At 45.2% G+C, this 24,101-nt stretch overlaps 1 protein-coding gene across 1 annotated transcript; it reads left to right on the forward strand.

Moving 5' to 3' along the window:
- Positions 1-3,078: 3,078 nt before the first annotated feature.
- Positions 3,079-23,789, forward strand: LOC136652236 (prostatic acid phosphatase-like). The gene is made up of 11 exons (XM_066629164.1): positions 3,079-3,195; positions 6,456-6,551; positions 7,044-7,130; positions 7,973-8,125; positions 10,999-11,097; positions 11,793-11,897; positions 14,155-14,287; positions 16,944-17,026; positions 18,847-18,957; positions 22,249-22,419; positions 23,739-23,789. The coding sequence occupies exons 1-11, from the start codon at positions 3,079-3,081 to the stop codon at positions 23,787-23,789; spliced, it is 1,206 nt and encodes a 401-aa protein (XP_066485261.1).
- The last annotated feature ends 312 nt before the right edge of the window (positions 23,790-24,101 follow it).

The raw sequence follows: 24,101 nt of genomic DNA on the forward strand, positions 1-24,101 counted from the left end.
GAACAAAACAAATCGAGTACTTTACAATATGGAGCAATGAAGGAATGCCCAAAGGTGGTACCTCCTGCGAAACCCTTTAGATAAGTATCAGACAATCCATATATTCTGAGTCACATATTGAAAAGCAATATTAATGCCTTAAGGAAGAAAGAACATTCCCTTATTTTACTTCCTTGTTCCTAGCTGGAGAATATGACAATGGTTTGCTGCAGCCAAGAATTCCTTCTTCTTAATGCAACCATGAATGTCGGTGCCAAGCTAAAAGAAGGTAGGGAGGCTCCATGAACAGTTCCTATATAATGCTTGCATAGCATCATGTTAATGGAATTATCCCCACAGAGCCTGATGTAGAGATACAATATTATTTAAATAGATTCTAAGATCAGATCTTCCTGGAAATCCAAAGAATGTCAAATCAGGCTTGCTTCTAAGCAGGACAGGGGATTTCTCAGAGCAGTGATTACTTAGAAAGTAATAGGAATAACCACCAGCATCCTTGTAAAGGGTAAAATGACACCCTACTAAAAGTATACATTAGCATAAGATTTCAAATGAACACAGCCATGAATGAATGATGAAAAATACATAGAAATCAAAAGTCTCTGTGCAGAACTCATGTAACAAGAAACTCACCAAACCTCCTCAAGGGAACAGGATCAAACACCAAGTTTTATAGCACAATCCTATACAACCTTCCCCCCCCCCCATTCCAATGCAGCGGGCCCAGCACAGGTCACACTGCATCCTATGGGGGAAGTTGGAAGCCTGAAGGTCTCTTCATGGTAAGAGGACATCTGTTCCCTTGCCCTGGGGTAAGCCCCAGCTTATGCAATGGGTCTACTTGGACCTGTGCAAGCTAAATAGCTGGCACAACTCTGAGTGGATCCGTTGCAAGGTGTTCCCAGATGTTGCAAGGTTCAAAAGCAAATGCAGTAGGCAAGAGTGGTGATCAATTCCAGGCCTATTGATTGTCTTGCATAGCCTTATCAGAATGTTCTGTTATGGAAAGAACATTTGACATGCCGCCAAGTCCCAGCCAAATGCTTGACTTTGAAACCGAAACCATTTCTTTTAGACTTACAGACAGATCAGAAACATGCTGTTTACGTTTCAGCTGAGCATCCCTGTTAAACTTCTACTGATAACATAACTAACAGGCCTTTTACCTTCCATCAGATCAGTGTGGGAAGTTTGGGCCTAGGAAGGGGAATAGGATAGGGCAGTGATTTTCAGCCTTTTTCATCTCATGGCACACTGACAAGGCTCAATCTGCCCAACCCTCCCAGGCCCAATCTGCCCAACCCTCGCCTCCATCACCATCCTCCATCACCCCTAAGCCCTCCCAGCTTTCACCCGCCCCATTCTGCCACTGCACCGCTCGGCATGAACCTTATCTGATCCAGTGCATGCAGCTTCTTCAGCCGGTGAGTGCGGGCCAGCACAGGCCTTTGCAGCAGGGCTGGAAACTGCTAGGTTGTCACAAAGTGCTTTACCGCACTTTCACAATGCTTCGCACTGGTGCAAGACATGCGCACTGGCCCACACGCTGTGGAGGATTGGACTGTCAGTTATATGCAAGACTGCAGTTGTGTTCAAGAATTCCCATACATGCATTCCAGGATTTGGAAACATGATACATATTTTCAAGTCACATCTGCTAACTTCAGAGGATTATCAGGGCCTACCTTCTTCCTGAATTAGAATTCCACTCCTTCCTAATATGCAACTCATAGCCCAATCCTAACCTGCTCTGGACCAGGTAGGCTAGCTGGCCTGCCCCATATCCAGTGCGGGGTTGGGGCCGGCTGTGGAGCAACCCAGAGCAAGGGGAATCGATTCCCCTTACCCTGGGTTATGCAGCAGCAGTCCACATGTGGTTACTCAGATCTGTGCCACCCCAAGAGGTGGCGCAGATCCAAGCAGCCGGGTGCTAGGCTGGGCCTCCAGGGAGGGGGGTTAGACATAAGTGCCAGCCTAAGTGCCAGATCCTGGCACCACCCCCCTCCTAGGTCCGCCTACTGCCCACCATGCCCCAGAACACCCCAGTCCAGCCTCTCTCTGCCCTCCCCAGACCCCCATGTTGGCCTGACTCGGCCAGCGTGAACACACTGGCCCGGAGCTTCCTCCAATGTGAGGAGGCCATCCTTGCACTGGCCTCTCAATGACTTAGATCACAGATGTGCCTTATGGCACATTTGCGATACTCCTTGGTCAGCATAAGGGATTTGTGCCTGCCGATACAGTGGTAGGGATTGTGCTCTCAGTGTATTAAGTTAAGCACTCCTCAATCCAAGGAAAGTCACTTTCTACCTGTACAGTGCAGAGGAGGTTAAAACAACAATAGCAAACTGTTTCCTTTGCCAGTTTGGGGAAAAATGCTGCTCAGCCCCCCAAAGGCAGACAACTTACTTTTCATTCCAGTATCTGGTAGTGTGAGCTAGGTGGACACCAAACAAACTGAGAACTATACTGGGAAGCCTGACTTAAATAGCTGCTAGTTTGTCAACTTCTATTGGCTCTGTCTGGACAAACCATTGCATCGCTCATCCTGCAATGTACACAAAATGACCAGAGGGAGGGAGCAGGAGTACTGATTTTCCAGAACATATGAAAATGTACACTTGAATCACATCCTTCTATCAAAAAAGTCTCATCACACCCATCATGTATCTTTTTCTGGGCCCAAAACTACGATTGCTCTAAAGCAGTCATTTTCAACCACTGTGCCGTGGCACACTGATGTGCCACAAGTGGTCCACAAGTGTGCCACTGGAATGTGGGGGAAGGTCATTAATTAGTAGGGCCAATGGGGATGTGAGCGCCCCACTGGCAGCATGGGGGGGCCTTGTCAGTTGTAAAAAACCTGATGGTGTGCCTTGACAATTTTAGTGGCCTTGTCGGTGTGCTATGAGATGAAAAGGGTTGAAAATCACTGCTCTAAAGGAGGAAGGTTAAGAAACAGATCCTCCGTCACCTAGTTGCCACATCCTATTGAAATAGCCACAGGGATCCACCCTTTTACTTCTTTAAAAGGCACACTGGCAGTAACAATATTGCTTTTTCCGCTTTGCTGCCAGGATGGGACAAACATGCCTAGCAAGGAGCTCCAGGATCATGCAGTTCTCCCTGCTTAGCCTAATGTTCGTTGTCCTTCTTCAGCTTGCATCAGGACGGGAGCTGGCGTTTGTGCTTTTAGTAAGTAGCCAGTTTTATGACCGCTCATGGTTTTGCTTAGGGGGTTCCTCAAAATGCAATTCATATGCTCTGCATGTTGAAGGCCCCAGCTTTAATCTCTGGCATCGCCAAATGCGTCTGGAGAAACCTCCTATGTGAAGTGTGAAATAGCCACTGCCTATCAATTGAGACAGTGCAGATGGACCAGTGGTTTGATTCAGTGTAAGGCAGTCTATGTTGAAACTGTGTTCTTAGATACTTAATTAGTGGGTGTTTATGTACACAAGTGTGAGGGAGGGGGGGAGAATATAGTTTCACAGGATGAAACGAAGGCTGAATCCCAATAGAAAAGATGCAGTACATAATTGAGCTGAGAATCAAAAGAGCACTATACTCTGACATATATTGTAGCCACTCTCATGACAGATGACCTGTAACCTGTCATCTTCTTGAGGTTCATTAATCTCTAGGCTTGGAAAACTGGTTTTTCACCACTGTACATCCATCCACCAGTCTATATCTACAGCTGGGATCTGAAAAGTTATTTTAGGTACATTCACGCTAGTTTGGGAATGTCCAAAATGGGATTTTAAAAAAATTAAATAGTTTCTTCATATCACAAATTGCTTTTTGAAAGTCCTCTTAGTTTCCAGGGTGAGACTTGCCAAATGACTTGGGTGGTGGTTGAGAAAAATAAGCCATGAGACCCTCCCGGGTATACTGGACTGTTTTGGATCTCAATCCAAAACCTATACTAACCTCTACTAAAGAAGGAATTTTTTTTAAGTGATGCTCCTCTGACATTAAGCAGCAGGAGAGAACAGGGGCCCCCTGTATCTGTTGATCCCATATCCACAGATTCCCGTATTCATGGATACAGGTGGCCCCCCCTACATGCTCCCCTTGCTTCTGAAGAGGCTTCTGAACCCCACTGAGGCAACAGACATCAGCCTTTGGCCTAGGCAGGCCTCCAAATGACCATTTTTGGCTGAAAAATGCCACATTCAATTTTTGACCAAAAACCAGAAGTGATGTTTTAATGCCCATTAACGGTATTAGGAGGCTCGAGAAATCCTCCACATGCAGCCTCTTCTGCCCTCAGAATGCCTCTGGGGGAGGCAGCAGGCATGGGTGACCCTCAGGGCAGCACAGCTAGGGTGGCGGTGGTGCCCTCCCAGCCGTGCTGCCCAGGGTCGCTTGTACTTGTGAAACCCTCCCCCCAGGAATGCCACTGACCGGCATGTTTCCTGATGGGAAAAGAGGGCTAGATGAATTCAGGTGCTCTAGTACTAACCCCCACACAATTATTTTTAAAAGAAATGAACAAATGCACCCCATTTTCCCAACATTTCAAAATAGTCAGCAGGCACATCATACTTTTCTTTGTTACCAGTTTCATTGTCTTTGGCTTAATTGTGCTAAGATTAATATTAGGGTGTATGAGATATATTGGAGAGAGGGAAAAAGAAGTACCTCAGCGTCTTTCCTGCAATTACTGTTGCACCACATACTGTGGTAATACAAGAAGAACAGCATTGTAAGACTGGCAGAGGGCATAACACAACAATTAAAGAACCATTTGTGCAGACAGCTAAAACATAATGAAAGATATGTCAGCCCCATTTCTGGGAATTGCCTCACAAATTCCATGAGACCGAATAGGATACAGCCAGCTTAGTTTTGCTTTCCACCAGAGGATGCTTTTGATAATCCCAGAACATTGTCTGAAGATGTAACAGATTTGCTGAAGCCAACCAGGTCTGGATCTGATCCATGCCTAGTGGAGAGAATTTAAGAACATAAGAAGAGCCCCGCTAGTTCAGGACTAAGGTCTAATCCAGGTGTGTCAAACATAAGGCCCGGGGGCCAGATGCGGCCCCTGGAAGCTTTTTATCCGGCCCTCAGGCTCTTAGCTGCTGAGTAATGCTGAGATGTTACTGCTGAAAAGCAGCCTACGTGAAAATTGGGCACCTCCATATCTTGAAATATGATCAAGATTTGTGTATTTTCTCTTCTGTCATTTGCAGTTAATGAGTTTTTTTTTGTGAGAACAAAGTGCTGATTTCTGACCATCAGCTGCTTTAGGATGTCACTTTCTGCTTAATGACATCACTTCCGTCCCTCAGCAGGTGCCATGAATGCTAACTTCAGCCTTCTGTATAAAACAAGTTTGACACCCCTGGTCTAATCTGTACAAATTGGCTCACAATTCTCTCAGACTCAAACACATATCCATTTTGCATTTAAATATGCTTCGTGATGACCAATACTATTTGATTACAGATATTGGGCTGGCTTTTTCCCGATGGGGGGTACAGAAACTCCTAAAGACATTTTACTTGTCTTATAGAAACTCATTTGGCTTCTCTTGAAAATTCACAGAAATTTCACATTGGAACTAAACTTGACATTTGTTTCACATTTTCCTCTCTGTGACATTTTGGTGTCAAGCCTAACTGCTAAACATTAACAGCCCAATCCTGTCTAAGTGGTGCGCCAGTGGAACGTGTGTACTGCTGGTATGCCTGGCCTTCACAGTGTTGTAAAACACTTTGTAACAGTGCAAAGGTCATGTTTGCCGGTGAAAAGGTCAGAGCCTCGCCCCAGCACTGTCGGTCACACAGACACCAGCTGCAGCAGGTAAGTCTGGTGCAGGGGTGGCAGGAGGAACAGGGTGGGGTGAGGGTGGCAACAGGGGCAGGGCAGATCAAACTCGGGGGCAGAATTGGTGGTGCCAGTGTGTGCTTTATCCTATCCTCCTTTTTGGGCCTGATTTGCTGACATGGGTCAACTCAGATTTGTGCCAGCAATATTGCTGGCACAGGTCCGGGTTGACCCATTGCGACTGCTGGGGCTTATCCTTGGGGACAAATGTCCTCTTACTGCAAGGAGACCTTCAGCACCCGAAATTCCCCCACATGATGCACCATAGCCCACTGCTGCATGGGAATTTAAGTAAGGATTGGGCTGTGACATTCACAATTACTTGAAAAGTGTCCTGGTTAGATATATGACTACTATCAGGAATGAGAATGGTTGGCAACCTTCAGTCTCGAAAGACTATGGTATAAGCCTACAGCACCCAGTATTCCCAGGCGGTCTCCCATCCAAGTACTAACCAGGCCTGACCCTGCTTAGCTTCCAAGATCAGATGAGATTGGGCATGGAAATTACTGATTCCATTTCCAAAAGCTGTAAGAAAAAACATGCTCTTTGGATGGCTTGTGATAATGAGAAAAACAAAGCATTCTAACATGGTTTTTATCACACCTTTTTATTAGCTTTATCGACATGGTGACAGAAGCCCCATTGATAACTATCCTAAAGGTTTACACAATGAAAGTGAATGGCCCCAAGGATTTGGGCAACTGACCACGGTAAGTTGGCTTTTCAAAGTGGTAACACGAGCAGGCAAGAAGTGTGTAAAGAGGGATGAGACTCAGCATTAAGGAGAAGAGATCTTGCCAAGCGAACGTATATCATTCCCAGACTAGCAGAACCCCTCTTGTTTGCTGTAAAATGATGAAGAATCATATTTCAGATCTACAGAGACAAATATACCATTGGACATAAAGGCATAATGATTTACACAAATGTTCTGGCACAAAGGACAACATGATCAGAAAGTCATAGTCATCCTTCAGTTAATTTTGTTTCTACCGAAGGTGCAAACACAGGCCCGCTTAGCAGTTATGTCCCACAAAGTGATTGTAAGTGCCTCGAAAGCTGCTCATCTCTTGGCTCCTCCCATCTTAATCATGGCCCTGCTGCCGTACTGTGGGAAAGCAGAAGATGTCATTGTGCTTGGCTTTCGAGAAGGATATGCATGCCTAGGTTTCTGATTCCAGCCTGTATTGTTGTTCCCACAGTTAGGAATGCAGCAGCAGTTTGATCTTGGACAGTACACAAGGAAGAGATATGCCGGCTTCCTGAGTCCCACATACAAACGAGTGGAGGTGAGTGTGCACACTTCAGAGAGATTTCTTCACATAGGTTGTATGGTTCATACAAGGTCAGGCCAAGATCTCCCAGTGCATGGGGCAGCATGTCAAATGTCACCCCGCCCTTACTCCAAAGTGTGCCAACTGCCACCTCTGCTGTTGCTCCTCTTCCTATTGCTCCTTGGATTAAAAAATGAATCATCTCTGATGCTATAGTCTACCACACTCCTCTCCTCCACACTTCCTCTTGGCTTTGTTTCCCTCTTCCTTTTCAAAACCAGGGAGTAGGAGATTGTGGAGGAGTGGATGGATATACACACCCTACCTGAAGTACCTGCCTTCAAAGACCTCATGGACCTTCTGGTCTTGAGTTCATCACATTGAAATGCTCTAAACCTCCCTGTACACATAAATGAATCCGGCAACAGGTGTAAAAAGTACATTGGATCACCTCAGGGCTGCAGAGAGCTGTGGGGATACTCCAGCTTTTCTGGAGATCAGTTCTGAGTTCAAGGGGTAACATTGGTTTTGAAGCAGAGTTCTGGTTCTGTGTCTCTTTCTGCCACTTCTGAGATCGGCCTGGTGGCAAAGGCAAAATGCCGGAACCTGAGGCCACTGTTGAGGAGGAGTTATCGGTACCTGAGCACATTGGAAAGGAGGCATGTGGGTGACAGAGGTGGCAAACTCCCTGGGAAATTCTTATTATCAGTGAAGGTCTCTGCAGGAAAGGGTGCCCCAAAGGTTGCTTCCTGAGTTGGATCAAATACTGAGGACCTTGGCATCTAAATGCCTCCTTCTAATGAAGAGGTTTCTAAGTTCAAATCCTGGTTGATGATCCTTTGCTGTCTTCCTTTCAGGTTTTGGTCAAGAGCACAGAACTTGATCGCACCATTATGAGCGCCGGAGCAAATCTCGCTGGTCTCTTCCCCCCTGCTGGCAATCAGATCTGGAATCCAGAAATCCTTTGGCAGCCTATCCCAGTTCATGTTGTACCAGAAGCATACAGCCCGGTGAGTAGTCCTAATAGGAACAATCGCACCTGCCTTTTACGCTGTACTTTAGAAGCTGCTCATTCTGATATGAAAGGGCTTGCAACATTTCCATTTCAAACAAACCATTTCCTTGAACAGAGATTTATAGAATCCCCCAAGACCTTTTTAAGTGGGTAGGAGCAAATGATATTATAACTCTTATCATTTATTGTCCAATCCTAGCTCTTTCTTTCTTTCTTTCTTTCTTTCTTTCTTTCTTTCTTTCTTTCTTTCTTTCTTTCTTTCTTTCTTTCTTTCTTTCTTTCTTTCTTTCTTTCTTTCTTTCTTTCACAAAAAAGCATAGACCTGTGCTTCCCAAATGTTTTCACACCAGGGCCCACTTTTAAAAATGACAATCAAACATGATCCACTAAAACATAGTATTTGGATGTCAGGCTCCCTGTGCCAACACAAAAATTATGCTAGGCCCCATATTCCAGCACTTTGAATGATTCCTGCTCCCCTATGCTGGGATGGCAAAACCCTGCTCAGACAGTCAAAACCTGGGTACAGTGTGTTTCAGTTCACCATGTTATAGCATGCAACTATGCCAAAAAGCATGCACTACATGCAATGATTGGGGGTGGGGGGGAAGAGACTGGAAGCTAAACCAGAGAGGAGTAGAAAAACATTTATTTGCCTCCATATTAACCTTTAGGCCACTTATGGTTCTCCTCAGATTCCGAGGCAGAGTTTCAGAGATAGGATCCTGCAAGTCATCGATTTAGGCTTTCATTGCCAAACTCTAATCAATCAGTCAAAACATTTGATCAGGACAGGTTTCTCTTGTAAGTTATATTTCCACCACCCTCCTGCCAGGTTGGTTATTTCTTGGGATGAACTAAGGAAGTTTTCACCAATCATCAATCATCATCATGAGAGAAACCCGCCTCTTCTTTGATTCCAGCCAGTCGCTATCACAAGCTAAGCTGGGCAGTGGTGGATTTCTCATGGCAAGTTGTGCCGTCAGTAAAACAGATGTGCTTACTGGTTGTCTTATTTGTTCTTGCTACTTCTTCACCACCACCACCCAGCTTCGTTCCACCCTGCAGAACATGGCCCTTACACTTTAAAGTCCAGAGTCAGCCCAAGAGAGGTGGTTTGTTGTCAAATGGTTTTAAAAATCAATTTTGGCAGTAACAAAGGGATAAAGGAGTTCATTCCAATTTCTCTCTCTCTCTCTCTCTCTCTCTCTGTTTGTGTGTGTGAGAGAGAGTGATGCAAATTCTATTTCACTTGGCCTGGTTAGTCATAATTAAATCCCACTGAAATTATCAAGACTTAAGTTAGTCACAACTAATTTTTCTTATTGACGAACTGGTCCTGGTGACTAACTTAGATTCTGTTTATTTCAATGGGAATGATATTGGGATTTTAGCAACTAAAATCCTTTTTTAGGATACAGTGGGGTTGGCATATCAAGAGTATTTTTTTTAGTTGCTAAACACATCCTGACCTACCAAACAGGTGCATGTTCACAACACTGAGGGAGGTAAAAGGGACTTTTGCATTATTCAGAAATTTGGCAGCCCAGAACTTCCGTGTGCATGAGAATATTGTTATGAAATATTCTGGCGGAGCAGCTCATAGGAGGTGAATCTGCATAGGCAAAGCGTTCCTGAGTCTACTTGTACACAGGGCATAATGGGCATGAAAGTGCCTGCCAGTTTGGAAATTCCCGAAAGGGTTGCCACTGTGATTACTGCCGTATTTCTGTTTCATTGGGCAGACAGCACTCTAACTTATTGAAAAGAGATTCTGTGCTTCAAAACAAATCCTCAATAGCAGTTTTAGGAGGAAGAGATCTCATTCTGTGACGAAAAGCATGTGCACATGTTGAATGGAAAATGCAACTTCAAACTGTTATTTTGGAAGGGTGTGGCTCCCCCCCCCCATGCATTATTTTGGGTGCAGGTCAATTTCAACATGTACACTCTGCAAAATGATGGCAGAAATACATGATTGTGACTCAACCTTTTTTTTCTTGATTTGGCACGGGTTGCCTTTCTAGCACTTATCACATATGTGATTTATTCACAACTGCATAGAATGTCACTTTCCACCAGGGCAACGGCAAATTTCTTCACATTTCAGGCATTGGACCTCTCCATTTTAGATTCTGGTCTAGGATCAGACCCAAATGAACACCTACTTACATACATACTACATTTATATCTATTTTTCCCCCCATTCTGGTGCTGAGTTGTTGGCAACCTTCAGTCTCGAAAGACTATGGTATCGCGCTCTGAAAGGTGGTTCTGGAACAGCGTCTAGTGTGGCTGAAAAGGCCAATCCGGGAGTGACAATCCCTTCCACACTGGGAGCAAGTGCAGTCTGTCCCTGGTCTGTCTCCCTGGCTATGGGCCTTCCTTCTTTGCCTCTTTGCCTCAGACTGTTGGCCAAGTGTCTCTTCAAACTGGGAAATGCCATGCTGCACAGCCTGCCTCCAAGCGGGCCGCTCAGAGGCCAGGGTTTCCCACCTGTTGAGGTCCACTCCTAAGGCCTTCAGATCTTGCAGATGTCCTTGTATCGCAGCTGTGGTCTACCTGTAGGGCGCTTTCCTTGCACGAGTTCTCTATGGATCCCAAAAGATCTCCTCTATGATCTTTTGGGATCCGGCCATCATCAGGCCTCGTCTCCTGGCACCAGTGACCAGGGTTACTGCATGAAGTGTCTTCAAATTTAAACCAATGCATTAATCGCTGTAGATTATTATAGATGAAGAAGCGGGTTCAACATGATTGTTAATAATGACAAACCTACATAAGGAACTGCATCTACCTAAACTCTAGCTGAGAAGCTCAAATGGAGACAGTTGTCCGTTACAATCAGGCTTGGTATTTTCATTTCAGAAATTAATCTTTCCCATTTTCGATTGTCCACGTTATATGGAACTTCTGGAAGAAACAATGGCATCAAGAGAGCTCCAGGCTGAATTTCAACCATATGAGGTATACTTTTTTTAAACAACAGGTGTTTGGGAATGAGGGAGAGAAAAGAATGTAAATTTCCTGAAATATAATCTTTCAGTCTCCAGATACATTGTACTGAACATTCTTCCTACATAAAATGTGCCAGTACACAATGATTTTCCTATAATTTTCCATCAACTTTTAGTTAAGCTTGTTACATTGCCTATGTCCTATTGACTGGGACACCATTCCCAGAGCTCCTTGAATCACCTGCAAGTTCAGTCCTACCATCCTCCATTCAAGACGTCTTCTTACCATGACTCCCTCTTATTTGCTAAAACTTGCCTCTGCCAAGTATTCTCACTAAGGGCCCAGTCCTAACCAACTTTCCAGCATTGATGCAGCCGCAATGCAGTCCTGAGGTAAGAGAACAAACATTCCCTTACCTCAAGGAGGTATCTGTGACTGCCCTCTCCCCAACTGCAGGATGCAGGGCATGCCCCATTGGCATGGCTGCGTCAGTACTGGAAAGTTGGATAGGAATGGGCCCTAAGTGGCCTTACACCAGCCTCAAATGCCCAACTGCAATATTGGGGTTATGTATACTTACCTATATTCCAGGGTTGTTAAAAGGTTTCCATGGAAGCAATAATGTTGAAGTTGTTTGCCCACTCAGAAAGCACTTTGCAAATGTTAACTATTACTGTGCTATTAATTTTCTTACTTAATTTCAGGAATTTCTAAAACAATTGGTTGTGGACTCTGGATATGACCTCAACACTCTCAAAACTTTGTACAATTCCAAACTTTGGGATCTACAGGATACTTTGTTATGTGAGGTATGTTTCTTTCTTCTAAAAAGATTATTGTTGTAGTATACACTTGACTTGAATTCCTAGAACAAAATAAGAGCTATAGCATTAAGTCCAAATGTTTAAAGCAGTGGTTTTCAAACTTTTTAGACTCACAGTACATGGACGACAAGCCTCTAAAATTGTCAAGGAGGTGGCGCAAGTCAGAGGAGACCCATTGGGACAAGGGCACCTTACCCAGGGGTAAGGGGAAAAGTTTCCCTTGCCTCTGGTTGAGCCGCCTTGGGCCCCCATCCTGCGCTGGATACAGCACAAGCCACTTGGCTTGCCTGTTCCAGCGCAGGATAGGATTGTGCCCTAAATAAGTGGGTACAGGTGGAGTCCTAACCAACTTTCCAGCACTGGCATAGCTGTGCCAGTGGGGCATGTGCTGCATCCTGCAGTTGGGGCGCAGTCATGGAGGCCTCCTGAAGGTAGGACAATGTTTGTTCCCTTACCTCAGAGCTGCATTGCCCTTACCTTGGGTTGGAAAATTGTTTGGGATTGTGGCCTAAGTAAGTAAGTAAGTAAGTACAACAGGTAGACTGGTGAAAACGCCCAAACTTGGCTGGTTAGAGACGAAAAGATAGCTTCAGGAAGTTGGATGCAAGGAGAGCAGGGTATCTACTTAAGAGAAAAGTTCTCAAAACTCCTAATACTCCTATACTCTCAAAACTCCTGAAACTCCTATACTGCTCTGGGCCAGGGTATCTTAGAGATCGCCTACTCCCGTACAATCCGGGTTTATATTAGATTACTTGGGCCCACCATTTCATCCCATTGCTTAGAGAGGTGGACTTGACTGTCCAAAGCATGGGCTATGCCAGTCTCAGTAGGATGGTTGACTTGGAGCTGTTGTCTCTGGCGAAGCCCAGGCACAAAGAAATGACCTAGTCTTTCCGACCTAGGAAACACCAGTGTACACCTATAGGTACACCTTAAGTACACCTATACAAAGGCAGTCCTGCCATCACAGAAGCCCCTCTGCCAGCAGCTGCTGCATGAATGCAAGTGCAGCAGCTGCAAAGCCACATGCCACCGTCAACAGGATGCAGACCAGCCACCAGCACACCACACAAACAGAAAGGCAGAAAAAAGTTGGAGAGCAGAACTGGATGGGGGTGGGATGAGGTGGAATCAGCAGCCACTGGATCTCAAACACCCTTTGCCAGCTGGACAATCCCCCAGCAGCTCCAAAGTGCTACACCACCAACGGAGCTGGTGAAGCTCAGAGACATCCCATGGGGGTTATGTGGCAGCTGGAACACACCGATAATCCCTACCCCTCTTGCCTCCCTCAGCCAGCATCTCCACCAGGAGGGTTGGCAGACATCATGCCCGCAGCCCTACACTTTCAGCATGGCAGCCACATAGGACTGGACTGAAAAGGCAATATACATCAGTCACATGTTTGTTTCTGCCAAATACAAGACTATTGCAGATGAATGTCCCAGCAGCTTTTAGGATGCTGAGCCATCAAATAAATTTCTGTGGGATTGGTGTCCAAAAATAGGCAAAAAAATAATAATAATAAAAAATAGGGTAAGGAAACAGGGCGTCTATCACAGGCTCACACTGAGGAGCCAGGTCAGAATTGTATCCAGCCAGATGAAACCTGTTGACTCCACAGATGTCCAGCTCATGCTGGGCTCTCATCATCTACATTGGTGAAAGTGCAGAGATACTTGAAATATTGCATGAGGAGATGCATCTCGTCCCCTCCCTCTCTTCAGTACTTTTTCCTCCCACCACCTTAAAGACTTTTCATTTTAATCCGCCTTTTAATCTGGACTGATGGCTTTCAATTCATGTTTTATACCAGTGGTTCTCAAACTGGGGCATCACGACGCCCCAGCCTGAGTACCTCCACCCCTTTAATGGGTGGGGGAAGGGCAAAGGGAAAGGCAGAAATGTGATCCCCAGAATCACACTGCTTTGGGGGCGCAGGGGTCTTTTTTTAAACATAGCATACCTGCTGCCAAGGCCCCGCAGATCACTCTGTAGGGCTCCCCACAGCTTATAAAAGTGAAAATAGTTATCGCGACCCACTTCCGGGGGGGGGGGTACAAATATCTTAAGTCAACAATGCGACTCCTTTCTGGAACTGAGAACCAAAATACTGGACTGTGATGCATGCTCTGAACAGTATAAGAAGCTTTTTATCGATTCAGTGCAAAAGCAGTAGCCAGAGAAAGAGGAGCTGAAAATGTTTCAAAGTTAAAAAATAGTATTCTTCCCTTTGCAGGCTATTCACAATTTTACACTACCTGAATGGGCAACTGAGGATGTGAGGGCTAAGCTAGCTGACTTGGCGATATTGTCCTTGGCCTCGGTATTTGGCGTCTACAAAAGAGTAGAGAAGGCACGGCTGCAAGGAGGTAATCAAGAAGCATTCAGTGAAACATGATGATAGCTGATGGATCTTTTTCTACGGAAACAAAGGAGTTGGGCTGATAGCTCTTATTGGTTTAATTGGTACATTATGCTACAAAAACTTTTGCAGATTAATCAGTGGAGGCCAATTTCAATCAGTGAGGAGAAATTTTAATTACTGGAGCTTTGGCTTCAGGGAACACACAATTATTTTGGAAGGTTGTTTCAGTTCCACAGCGTTATTGTTGTAGATGTCAGGTTTATGCAGTGGCGTCACTAGGGTTCATGTCACCTGGTGCAGGATGCCAGCCCGTCACCCCCTATGCAGTGGGTGGGGCAACACCCCAAGTGGTGGGCATGGTGATGTAACATCACTCTGTCACCCCCCCCCACTGGTTTTTGGGCTGTACCTTTTGATAGAACAAAGATAGAACACATTCTGCATGAAATGGCGCATTGATTGATATATAATATGATGGTATTATTCCTCCAAACTGTGATTTTAGTTATTTTGGTCACTAGTGGTGTCACACATGCCCCCAGGGTGTCAACTTACTAACACCTTATTGCAGCAGTTCTCAAACTTTTAGCACTGGGACCCACTTTTTAGAATGACAATCTGTCCAAGACCCACCAGAAGTGATGTCATGGTGGAAGTGAAATCATCAGGCAAATTAAAATAAATAAGTATAAATAATTAAAGTAAAACAAATAATTAAATAAGCAGAAACCAGCCCTGGTTCACCAAGTGAATTTCCTCTGTGGCCTACCTGCAATAACACCCTCCCTCCAAAACCAGTAAGGTTTTCAGCCCTACCCAGTGCCCAGTTCAATTTAAGAACTTCTGTTTAAACCAGATCACTGTCAGGATCCACCTGACTTTGCAAGTCTCAAAAAGGTTCACCTTATCAGCTGAAGCCTCTGTTTTGATCACTTTTAGTGGGGGGGGGGGGGAAGGCTGCCTTCTGGAGCACTTGTTGAGCTCCAGGTGCATAGGATCAGGACCATTCTGGTAGCCTTGCATTCTCCTTCACCTGATCTTCCACACCAGCCAAGGCACATTTGCTCACTCACGAGTAAACATGACAGTGTGGCTTAGTTTTGCTTTCCATAGGGCTCAATACATTCATCTGCTTGGAGGGAGGGACTTCCTTCTCAGGTGTCTTTGGGGGCTGCATTCATTGAATCAGGACCGTTCTGGTGTTGTTGGATTCCTCTCAGCCTGCCCTTTCCAACAGACTAAGGCAAGTTCGCCTACTCACGAGTAAATGCGCGATATGGCTCATTTTCACTTTCCATCGGGATCCATGCATTTTTTGTTCTCCAGTATTTTGGCCACAACTTTTGATAGAAAGGAGATATTTCGCTCTGGTTTTTTGCATTGCATTCAGCTTGAAATTCCACATCCAATGGTATATAATATGATGGGGTTACTCCTAACCACCATGATTTTAGCGTCACCCGGTGCGGCCCGCACCCCCGAAACCCCCTTAGCGACGCCACTGGGTTTATGGCTTATCTTTGGCTCTCAGAGTTGAAGGGTATAAGTTTGCTGTGATGCCAGCCTTGCTGATGCAACATCCTGTCTCAGAGTGGAAGGCAGCATGGCCTTCTGAAATGAAGATGGGTAGCCTGGCTGGCTGCTTCAGACAGCAGAATAGTGAAAGATGTTGCATTGACAAAGAGTTTCTCTCCAGCCCACTCACCTGCTTGGCTGTCAGGTTCTCAGCACACAAAAATCAGCTGGTCTCAACTTGGTTTCTGACTGGGTAAGTCTGGGAACCGTGTGGGAACAGGTACAAGAATTTGTTTGGTCTTGGGCTACTTTCAGCTCAAGAATCAACTGATTCTCTGGCTGTTATCACTGCCATCTATTCCTGCTCAGTCCCCAGACCCAGACAATCTGGGGACCCAGTGGAAATATGCTGATTATGAGACCTGTTTCAGTACAAGAACAGGACAATTTTCCAATTGTTATTGAAGAGGAAATAAGAAAAACAAAGAGAGCCTAGGGCACAGGGCTAGCCTTAAGAGCTGCAGGGCCCAGTTGAGAGCAATTGGTTCAATTGGCTTAAAGCCGTCCCTGCTAAGGCATCACCCAATTCTTTAGCTACCATCTGTTTCCTCTCGGTCCCCGGTTTCTGCCATCCTAGGAGGCCAATGAGAGCAAAAGATGCCTCTTCTTGATGTGGGAGAGACACCCTACAAAACAGCAGGAAGACATGAGGGTGTGCTGTGGAGTGGGACATGGCCTGGTTGAAGGGTGCAGGTTCTAGAATCTACGTTGCTTACAAAATCTCACCAGGTTTCAAGTGGACAAGTTTTAGCTTTCTAAAGCTAACCTGTGTGGAAACTAGAAATTCTGAAGCATTCTTAAATGGCAATTGATCATTGAATAATATTATTTTAATATATTGGAATATAAGAACAGCCACGCTGGATCAGGCGATAGGCCCATCTAGTCCAGCTTCCTGTATCTCACAGTGGCCCACCAAATGCCCCAGGGAGCAACACCAGATAACAAGAGACCTGCATCCTGGTGCCTTCCCTTGCATCTGACATAGCCCATTTCTAAATGAATGGTCCTTTACAGTTTAATACTTAATATTAATGGTGAATATTAATGGTTTAATAATAATACTCTTTTCCACCTTCATTCAGGGCTCCTTGTGAGATCTATTGTAGAAACTCTGGCTGACGCGGCTCTGAATCCAGGGGAAAGAAAACTGCTTGCATATTCAGCAGTGAGTATCTTTCTCTTAAAAATGTTGGCTGAGCTCTCTGCATATTTAGGTTTTAAAGGTTTAAAGGTTTAAAGTTTAAAAGGTTGGGATCCCATTCAATCTCCAGCACTGATGAGAATGTGCCAAGCCAGATTCATATGTAGTCATGGTGACATCACCTTGAGATGCAGCTGTGGAAGAGGAACCAGTTGTCTCATATTAAACCAACCTAACATGCAAATTACTATAATCTACATTTATATCAAAAGGAATACATTTATATCAGATATATTCTTATATATATCTTATATCAAACGGAATACATTTACATTTATATTGGGTGGGGCGATGACAGATATAATCTTTGTATCCTTCCTCTAATGAAGTCACAGTAGGTTTTCAGCTTAGCCACAGTTCTATGAGATCTATCACTTATTACAGACGCAGAAGAGAGCAGGCGTGGTGCGATAGCCAGGAGACTGAGTTGTGAATTAAGACTTCTCTGATTTGAATCCCTTCCCTGTCATGAACTCACTGGGAGGCCTTAGGCAGGCCACTTTTCTCTGCCCTGCTGCAGTATAATACTTAGGACACAATCCTAACCTCACTGGAACAGGCAAGCCAGGAGGCTTGCACTGTATCCGGTGTAGGATTGTGGCCAGAAGCAGCTTAGCCAGAGGCAAGGGGAAACTTTTCCCCCTACTCCTGGGTAAGGATTACTGGCCCCAATGGGTCTCCTCAGACTTGCGCCACCTCTGGAGGTGGCATAAGTCTGAGGAGAGCAGAGTGGCTTCAAGCTGCTCTGTGCTCCCTGGGAATGGGGTTGGGATCCAGCATAACTGCCGGATCCCAGCCCCACCTCCGGCTCCCTGCCAAAGAAGCTCTTTGGACTTCAGTGGGACTCACTCTCAAGTATCTCTGAACAGGACTGCAGCCTCAGAAACTGAAAAAAGTAACTTTGGCTGAATTTCGTTCTCTCTGCAGCTGTGAAAAGCATAGGAGCCCTGCCCCCAAAATGTGGTATCCCAAACTGATGGTGGAACTGTATGTGTCCTATATATGTGAACATTTCTTTCAAAGGGAGATAGATAATAGAAGAAGAGAATGACAGCCCAATCCTATGCATGTCTACTCAGAAGTAAGTCCCATTAGTGTCAATGGGGCTTACTCCCAGGAAAGTGTGGATAGGATTGGGCTGTGAGTTATGTATCTTAGGCTTGCTTAAGAATGCTTTACATCTAGCAATGAGATGATGATGATGATGATGATGATTAACAGCATTTATATACTGCTTTTATATACTTTTAATGGCAATAAAGGTCTCTAAATATAAATATAATATATACTGAGTGAGCGATCCATCTAATGGCCCAGTTCTATGCAGGCTTTATGCCAGTGTAAGGTGTGGACTCCTAGCATTTGGCAGCTACAACCACAAGCACAAAAGCCCAGAGGCTGTTTGTGGCTGACAGCAGGGGTGGATTGAGAGCAGTTTGGGGGCAAGGAGCAGGCCAGCCTAGGGGAGGAGGAGGGAAGATCATGGCACTGACTCATGCTATCTCCCCTCCCACTCCTGGACCCATTCCTTGACTCACTAAAGAGCTGGCATACGCCTGAGGTAAAACACTGGAGACCAGGTGGCCTACAGGGAGGTAAGTAAAAAAGTTTTTTATTTACCTCTCCTGAGCTCTCTGGTCCACTCCCAGCCCATTGCATGCAGCACTCACCCCGTCAGCAGCACTGAATGATCTGGTCTGGTGGGAGATAGAATTGGGCTCTAATATCCGTTCTGAAGCAAGTCAATCCCAACTGAGAATGTTTTTTGTTTTTTCCTTTTGCAGCATGACACCACAATTGGTGCCCTCCAGATGGCGCTCAACACCTTCAATGAAAGACTGCCCCCATATGTATCTTGTCAGATTTTTGAACTGTATAAAGAAGATAACAGGCAAGTATTTTATTGCGTTGCCAATACACAATGTTCCTTCATTACTGAATGCCTGTGTTTATTAACTGCATCATTTTGAAGAGAAAGGCATCCCCTACAGCAGGGGTGTCCAAACCTTTTGGCAGGAGGGCCACATTATCACTCTGTGTTGAGGGCCGGCAAAAAAAAAGAATTAATTTACATTTCAAATTTGAATAAATTTACATAAATGAATATATTAGAGATGGAACTTATATGAATGCATGAAGGTCTTGCAATAGCTCAGAGCCAAACAAGGCCGTGCACAAGCAAGGCAGCCTTTTCTTTGCTGCCGCTGCTGCATCACAGATGTGAAACAGCAAGTAATGGAGGGAGCCCTACAGCTCACACGAGAGGTTGAATAGTTGGCTGTCACACTGAGAGCAGTTGCATCAGACCAGTGCGGGCTCCAGCAAGTCTCTGGAGGGCCAGAGGCTCATTGGAGACTGGGGGCTCCCTGAGAGCCAGATTGGGAGTCTTTGAGGGCTGCAGGTGGCCCCAGGGCCAGGGTTTGGGTACCCCTGCCCTACAGCATGTATACCTTCACAAACATGCACACTGTAGTAATATAACAAAGCTTTAGCAGCCCAATCCTAACCTGCACTGGAACAGGCAAGCTGAGTGGCCTGTGCTATATCCAGCAGTTGGAGGTGGCAGGAGGGCAACTTGGGGTAAGAGGATATTTTCCCCCTTATCCCATGTAGCTTTCTAGCCACTCTAACAGGGCTACTCAGATCTGCACCAGTAAAATCACTGGCACATACCCAAACAGCCAGTGCAAGGTTGCCCAGGCCTGGCAGGGGGGTTGGGATACAGTCTACACTGCTGCAGTTGTTCCCATCCCCCTCCTGGACTTGATCCTTCTCCATTCTACCCTCCCCCTGTCCAGAAATGCCCCCTTCCCACCTCTTGAATGCCCTCTCCCATCCCCCTGTGCCATCCTTCCTGAGCTGGCACAAACATGCCCATTCCTGGTGGTGCGGAGGCTGGACCTGGCCTCCATGGGTCGCTGTACTCCTCTGTGCTGGCCTCCACAACTCCTGTGTTGTCACAGACATGCCTTATGGCATGTTTGTGTAGTCCAGTGCAGGGGGCCTGCGCTCGTCTAACATTGTTAGGATTGTGCAGTAAATCATAACTAGTTAGTTTCCAGCCCCATGTTGCCACCACCTATTATCCTTCAGGGGCTAAACCTTTACTAATATGGTAGGTCAGCATGGTGGATAACTGATCTGGAACAAGAGATTCAACAGTGAATCAGGACTTTCCTGGTTTGAAACGTACCTCTACAAGGAACTCACTAGATGGCCCTCAGTAAGCAACTTTCTCCTAGCAATATGAGATTAATAATACTTTTACTGGATTGTTGTAATGATTCCATCCAGAGGATACATGTAAAGCATTTTGGACATTCAAAAAGTGCTGCACCCATCATCAGCATGAAATATGTAGTGGTTGGTTTTTAATCCACCTAAGTTGATCAAAGAGCAAGATGGCTTCTCTCTCATTCACTGAGATCTACTTTGGCAAAAGAGGATGTCATTTAAAGAAAGGCCTGGAAAAAATACAGTGTGTGTCTAGAATAAGTACTCATTCTGCTGCCAATGAAAAGGATGCACACTAGACATGTGCATTCATTTTGTCAAACTAGCTTTGGGGTTTATGGGCTATCCTTCCTGAGTTGTGCATTAAATGTCGTTTCTGAATGTAGCGTATCCAAATGACATGGCAACTGGATTAAGATGGTACAGAATACAAAGGAAGAAAAGGAAGTGAGTGGGTTGGAGCTTAAGGTTTACTTACTCCAGAGCAGAGGTGGGCAAACACTTTGGCAGGAGGGCCGACCCAGCTCTCTGACACTGTGTTGGGGGCTGAGAAAAAAAAAGAATTAATGTACATTTCAGATTTGAATAAGTTTAGATAAATGAATACATTAGAGTCAGAACTTATATGAATGGATGAATTTTACTGAGCTTATTTATAATACACATAAGAACTATAATACAGGCATGTAAAACCACATGAGAACTATGAACCGTTTGCCACACACCTCTTGCACAGTGAAAACATACAGACCAAGACAGAAACACATGGAGACATAAGTTGTTCAGAGGCAATTGGGGGGGGGGGCAGGATAAAAGTAATGCCCAGGGGAAAGCAGAAAACACATGGAGACCGCAAAAGGCCTTGTTCTAACTCTGTCCGCAGCTTGCATCTGGTGGTCGCAACCAGCGTGGGATGCAACAGTCTCTGATGGGCCAGAGGCTCATTGGAGAGTGGGGACTCCCTGCAGGCCAGATTGAGGGTCTCCGCAGGCCGCAAATGGACACCAGGCTGGGGTTTGCCCACCCGTGCTCTGGAGGAAGGAAACCTTCAGTTACAACCTACCGTGTGTGTGTGTGTGTGTGTGTGTGTGTGTGTGTGTGAGAGAGAGAGAGAGAGAAAGAGAGAGAGAGAGAGAGAGAGAGAGAGCGAGCACACTGCACTGCACTGCACTGCACTGCAACCTCTGGCTTTGATGAGCTGATATCAAAGCAGCTAAGAGACTGAGCTATAAATTAGATGTACCCAGTTCAGTCTTACCTCTGCCATGAACTCACTAAGGGCGCAATCCTAACCCCTTATGTTGGTGCTTTCCAGCACTGGCATAGCGGTGCCAATGGGACGTGTGCTGCATCCTGCAGTTGGATGTCACTCATGGAGGCCTTCTTAAAGTAAGGGAATGTTTGTTTCCTTACCTTGAAGCTGCATTGCCCTTATGTCAGTGCTGGAAAGCACTGACATAAGGGGTTAGGATTGCGCCCTAAGTGAACTTAGACAAGTTCAGGCCCAATCTTATCCAACTTTCCAGCACCGATGCAGCTGTGCCAATGGGGCACATGCTGTATCCTGCAGTGATGGGGTGGTCGTGGAGGCCTCTTCAAGGTAAGGGAACATCTGTTTCTTTACCTCAGGGCTTCATCATGGCTACACCGGAACTGGAATGTTGGATAGGACTGGGCCCTTATTCAGCTCCCCAGCTGCTATATGGGGATAAAATAATAATACTTACTTAAGAATTGTTGTAAGCATTATAACAAGATGATGCATATGAAATGCTTTGCACACTCAAAAAGTACTATAGAAATATTATGTATTAAGAGTTGTTCTAAAGTAATTGTTGCTCTCAAGTCATCCGGGTTTTAATATTGATCTCTATAAAATTGTCTTCAAACATGATCATCTAACTTTTCTCTTTGTTTTCTATCTTTTTGTCTGGGTTCTTCAAATTAGAGAGCACACCATCGAGATGTATTACCGGAATGACACTTCAAAAGAGCCCTATCAACAAACTTTGCCGGGCTGCTCATTTGCCTGTCCAGTATCAAAGTTTGCTGAATTGGTTCGCCCTGTCATAACAGATGACTGGAAAAGGGAATGTGGAATGAAAGAGATGAGGAATGGTATGGTAACACAGATTTGTCCATAGCCACAATATAAGGCAATGAAAATGTGAATAGATGCAAAATACATCACATAGCCAAATCTGATTTGGTTTATTGGCTAGGGGTCACCCATATGATCAGCCCAGGAAGAAAATGCAGCCAGTAACTGGAAGCAAAAACAAAACAAAATGGTGCTGGGACAGTACTAGGATTCAAGTGAAAAAACAACTGCAAGAAACAGAAACTCAGACACTGAACATATTAAAGATTTGCAGAAAGCATCCCTTCTGCCCAAATAGTACTTTCACCTCAATGATAGGTTATGGCTAAAATACTAATGGGCAAACATTCAGATAGATTCTGCATCTAATCTCTGTGCATTTAAATTTTCACAAACATGCCACTGAAATGAATGGCATATGCTCAGCAACGGTGGTTTGTAGATTTAATCCAGTGGCATCAAACCACCTCTGTACATGTGATGCCACTACGTTGTTGCAGGTGGTCCAGGTACAAATATCAGCAATACTCAGCTATCCCATCCCTCCTCCTGCCATCCAGCAGCTTTGTGGTATCTAATTTTCTAACCCAGGCTATTCAGATGTAGATTGGAGGATAAGATGCAAATTCAGCACCAATTCAGGTAGGGTGGCTTCCCATAGAAGCCGGAAATGTCAGACACCAGTCAAAGTCCCATGCCCATCAAAGGGCCTTCCTGGCTAGCTGACCACAGAATCCCTACTACCAGTGGCTGTGATAGTTCCCTATGCACCATTTGAGGGTGGCTGGGGGCTCAGTGCAGAGCCTTGCCCCAAAGTCCTAAGCAACCTGGGATGGCAGTGCCTGCACATGTGTTTCCTCGCCCAGCTAGGGGTATGTGTATAATGGAAGGCTTCTTCTGAAGTTCTGCTAGCCAGATAAGGATGTCAGGCTACAGTCTATAGCAGTGGTTCCCAAATTTACCTGGATCATGATGCCCCATAGCCTGGCTCAACCAGGCGCCACCAGCTTGGATCCCATGAAATCTCATGAGATCCAAGATGGTAGTGCCCAAATCTCATGAGATTTTGTGAAATCCAAGATGATGGTACCTGGGATAACAGATAGGAGGGACCACCTGGGACATCTCACAGCTCTACTTTGAGTGCACCGTGATGCTCTAAAGTGTCGCAACACAGCTTGGAGAACCCCTGGTCTGTAGTTATCCCATTCTAGAACTGCCCCAGTGTTCTTAATGACTTTTCTAGATTACATATTGTGGAATGCAGCCAGAACATTGAATCAATTAAGATACTCCAGGTGCATCCTGAATAAACCAATATTTTCTTAATTGTTTCCACAGGAACATTCTTCACAAGACGGTGATGGCATCTTTTATCTACTCTACGTGTAATGAAGTTGTGGGAAAGAGGGAAAACATGGTGATGCCTTCCTGGAGAGCAGGAACTTGACAAAGGAAAGAAAGTGTTACGTGAAAATCCCCTTTTTCCTTTTACTTGTAATTTTCTCTCTATATTCAGTTATGTTACTAAAATGTCATGCAGGCTAAACTTCTCACACAGGCCACAATCAAGTCAAGTCACAAGCTCATGGTTATACAACCATGTAACACAACCATGGTTATACAACCAAGCTCCCTATGGTCACACATTATGGAAGTCTGGCATCTTAAATCATTGTTTAAGTGTCTCCTACATTACTGTAT

The sequence above is a fragment of the Tiliqua scincoides genome, chromosome 5 (genome assembly GCF_035046505.1).
Source record: "Tiliqua scincoides isolate rTilSci1 chromosome 5, rTilSci1.hap2, whole genome shotgun sequence".
In the NCBI taxonomy this organism is placed as follows: domain Eukaryota; kingdom Metazoa; phylum Chordata; class Lepidosauria; order Squamata; family Scincidae; genus Tiliqua; species Tiliqua scincoides.

Bases quoted from the DNA above. Each gene is read 5' to 3' on its own strand.
- LOC136652236 (XM_066629164.1), top strand. From the start codon at position 3,079: ATGGGACAAACATGCCTAGCAAGGAGCTCCAGGATCATGCAGTTCTCC. The intron at 6,552-7,043 runs GTAAGTTGGCTT...TTGTTCCCACAG, and splicing joins GATTTGGGCAACTGACCACG to TTAGGAATGCAGCAGCAGTT. The intron at 11,098-11,792 runs GTATACTTTTTT...ACTTAATTTCAG, and splicing joins CTGAATTTCAACCATATGAG to GAATTTCTAAAACAATTGGT.